Source organism: Limulus polyphemus, unplaced genomic scaffold (assembly GCF_000517525.1).
Source record: "Limulus polyphemus unplaced genomic scaffold, Limulus_polyphemus-2.1.2 Scaffold906, whole genome shotgun sequence".
NCBI lineage: Eukaryota > Metazoa > Arthropoda > Merostomata > Xiphosura > Limulidae > Limulus > Limulus polyphemus.
Genome location: NW_013666516.1, coordinates 31,630 through 35,398, shown reverse-complemented (window position 1 = coordinate 35,398; position 3,769 = coordinate 31,630). Strand labels below are relative to the sequence as shown.

Below are 3,769 nucleotides of genomic sequence, written 5' to 3'. Positions count from 1 at the left end.
AGAAGACTATAATAGTATGTCAGCAACACTATAATTGCTATATCCAGTACCGATGAGGCCTTTCATATAATACCAGAGCTTTCTCAGACTCGTTGCGATATTGATCTTTATCTGTCGGTTAAAATAGTAAGTTAGTATAGCCAAGGATTTCAAGCATTCTTATGTGAAGAGTTTGGTAAATTAAGTATTTGATGTCTCACTTTTTAGGGAGAGGGACGGTTTAGTATAAACTACAACACATATTATCGTTAACAAAATGTAATTTCAATTAATATCGTATGCACGTTAATGTTTTGTTAGGTTCAAATTTATTTCATTTGTAATTAATTCATTTATTATATCAGGTCTCTTTTTTTTAAACGTCTACAGATATCATCATTAATATAACGTAATTAAATTGATATTTTCTGTAAGTTAGTGGTTTGTTAGGTTCAAATTTATTTCATTTGTAATTAATTAATTTATTATATCAGGTCTCCTTTTTCTCGACATCTACAGATATCATCATTAATATAACGTGATTAAATTGATATTTTCTGTAAGTTAGTGGGTTGTTAGGTTCAAATTTATTTCTTCTTTAGTTAATGTGTTGTCCTTCTTTGGGTCAATGCTACGGCGCCAACATCCGGGGTTCGTATCCCCGCGGTGGACAAATCGCAAATAGACATCGAGTGTCTTTACACTGCCCCCATTGACACAGCGGTATGTCTGCGGAATTACAACGCTAGAAACCGGGTTTTGATACTTGTGGTGGGCAGAGTACAGATAGCCCATTGTGTAGCTTTGTGCTTAATTACAAACAAACAAATCTTTGCGCTAAAATAAAGAAGTGAGTTGACTTATATAATATTTCTGTCGCACACATCTTTAGGATTTTTTTAGAATGCGACAGCTATTATTTATCAGGTACAAAATATAACTTAATTTATTGTATTTATTATTTGCTAGGTCCAAATTTAATTCAGTTCACTTTTATTTATTTTATTTGTTATTTCAGGTCTCACTTTTCAGAATTATTACAAGATGCAATTTCAATTAAAATTTTATGTAAAATAATGCTTTTTTTGTGGATTATTTTAAAATACAACAGGTATTAACGTGTACGAAATCTAATTTCAATTAATATGATATTTTATATACTTTGGTACTTTATAAGGTGCAAGTTTAATTGATTTCTTGTTAGTTAGTATATTTAATATTTTAGGTCTTACTTGTGTCTGGGCCCCCCAGTGGCACAGCGGCATGTCTGCGGACATGCAATGTTAGAAACCGGGTTTCGATACCCGTGGTGGGCAGAGCACAGATAGTCCGTTGCGTAGCTTTGTGCTTAATTTGAAACAACAACTTGTTTCTTGACTACTTTAAAACAAGATCTCAAATAGGTAAAGAGATGGAGCTGCGAGCTAAAAGTTTGTACTCGAAATAAACTCGGAGCCATTCTATGATCCGCTAAAAATGATATGTATGAAGATGCACAAATGTGACTTTCAATGTTTTGTATAAATTAATGCTTTGAAAGACTAATTTACTACGCTTTTAACCAATTTATTTGTTATTTCAGGTCTCACTTTTTTGGGATTGCTGTAAAATGCAACAGATATAACCTTGTAAAAAATGTAATTTCAACTTAATTCATTTTATTTAGGTTTTTGTTAGGCTGAAATATAATATATTTCTATTGTTGGTCTGGTATTCTGATATATATATAAACTTAAAAAGCAACCAAATTGTTCGTCTTAGGGTGTGGTTATAGTAATTGTTATACTTGGTTCTACGTAGGCCTACTTCAACAGCATCTTTAAAATAATATATATCGATGTATAATTATGTATAGATGTGGTTATAGTAATTGCTATACTTGGTTCTACGTAGGCCTACTTCAACAGTGTCTTTAAAATTATATATATCGGTGTATAATTATGTATGGGTGTGGTTATAGGTGTGTGCGTATATAAAATGGTACACATATGTGTCATCTAGTGTGTAATATAATATTGAAAATTTTGAAATAAAGAAAACTGAGAAAACACTATCTTCCCTTCCATTTTTAGGCTTAGTCAGCTGCACAAAGCGTTTCTTGCTTAAATTTCAAAACTAGAAGATTTCTTTCTTTCAAGTTTGGATGGACATTTGCTCCATTTCTTTTTCATTCAAAAGTAGTTACATTCACTCAATACTTCTGGTTTTGTCCTTAATATTTCTGATCTTGTTGATAAGAAAGATAAATTTTTAACTAATGAATAAACTGTCCTTTTAGTACTGAATATTAATCTTTTCGACCTGACCGTTAGTTACAGTCAACTGTTTTCCAATCGTGTAATTATAAGTAGCCTACATAAAATAGTGTTTTTTCGCTATTAACCCAGTCTTTGCGTAGGCTCTTTGGATTACTTTGCTGACTTTAAAAACAGCGCAGTCCAGTAAATCCTCCATTGGCCATAATTATTCCTTGTAAGATACTAACAAAGCCTTCCTTGTCACGAGATAAACGGTTTGATCCTGATCTTGTGAGAATAAGTTAGTATGTAGTTAAACGAGCACAAGCTTATAATGTTAAAGCCACGCGGAACAAATGTTTTTATTGTTGCTATCTGTTCATTTCTAAATAAATGCAAACAAGATGGAAATGGCCTGCTTTTATTAAGCTGTAGAAAATGTATACATAGAAGAATCGATCTTTGGTCGTATAGCAGCAAATGGCGCTTGTCACGTTTTATTAAAGACCTTTTTCTACTTCCTGTAATCCTCCCTCTTCAGACCATTGCAGAAAAGACAAGTCCTATAATATTTTATAGATAACATGAAATCAATAGAAAATCATTAAAAGACAAGATAAAGGAGATACTTTAAGATGGATGTCTCTAGATTGAAAATTTATGTACTTGGTATACGTATTTTAAATCTGCAAGACTAAAACAAGAAATAAAGAAAGTGAAATAATGTGTTACCATTACGATCACGCCTCTTGTGAAATTTAATGAATCAGTTATATTTATTGAGTTCTGGGTCTACCTGCTACGGCTATATCAGAGCGATGTTTCGATTTTCTGTCGCATCTCTTCTCCATTTTTAATTACTTGTTAGAGGGATGCTACAGTAAGTTTCAAACGTTAACTGGATGTTACAAGTAGGTAATGTACAGTCTATATTAATTGACCACGTTTAAATTTCAAGAGCTTATGCTTGCTGGGTAAATATAAGTCTTAGAAAAATGTAACTATGAGAACAATGAAAATCCAATTTTTATAGTATAGTAAGACTAGAGGGAAAGCAACTAGTCGTCACCACGCACCGCCAACTCTTGGGCTACTCTTTTACCAACGAATAATGGGATTGAGCGTCACATTATAACGCCCCCATGGTTTAAAGAGCGAGCATGTATGGTATGACGGGGATTCAAACCCGCGACCCGCAAAGTCGAGCGCCCTAATTACCTGGCCATGCCGGGTCGTGTGGAAAGGAAGAACGTTTTTGACGAAGAATGACCTAGGACATTTCTAAAGAAAGATAACCTCAGATATTTCCAGTTAAGGATGACCTCATACATTTCTTCTAACGAAGGATGACCTCTAATAATCAGACTAAAAGAAGCAAAGACTAACCAGTTATTTACGACTTTTAGTCATGTATTTCAAGTAAGCATCAGCGAATTACCTGTAGTAAGCGATAGATACTTTGATTTCAAGTTTGTTCCTCGCGCTTTCTTGCTGGAAAAATAAATTATTTTATGAATTGGATATACATAAATATATATTGCTAAATACGACAC

General features: G+C 33.0%; 1 protein-coding gene across 1 annotated transcript in view; it reads left to right on the top strand.

Annotated features, from left to right (window-relative positions):
* The window catches only part of LOC111086183 (macrophage mannose receptor 1-like), a 58,904-nt gene extending 57,269 nt beyond the window's left edge, over positions 1 to 1,635 (top strand). The window contains exon 17 of the mRNA XM_022388016.1: positions 1,562 to 1,635. Within this exon, the coding sequence (XP_022243724.1) occupies positions 1,562 to 1,587 (26 nt within the window). The 3' untranslated portion in view covers positions 1,588 to 1,635. The remainder of the gene's footprint in view (positions 1 to 1,561) is intronic.
* Positions 1,636 to 3,769: the final 2,134 nt, after the last annotated feature.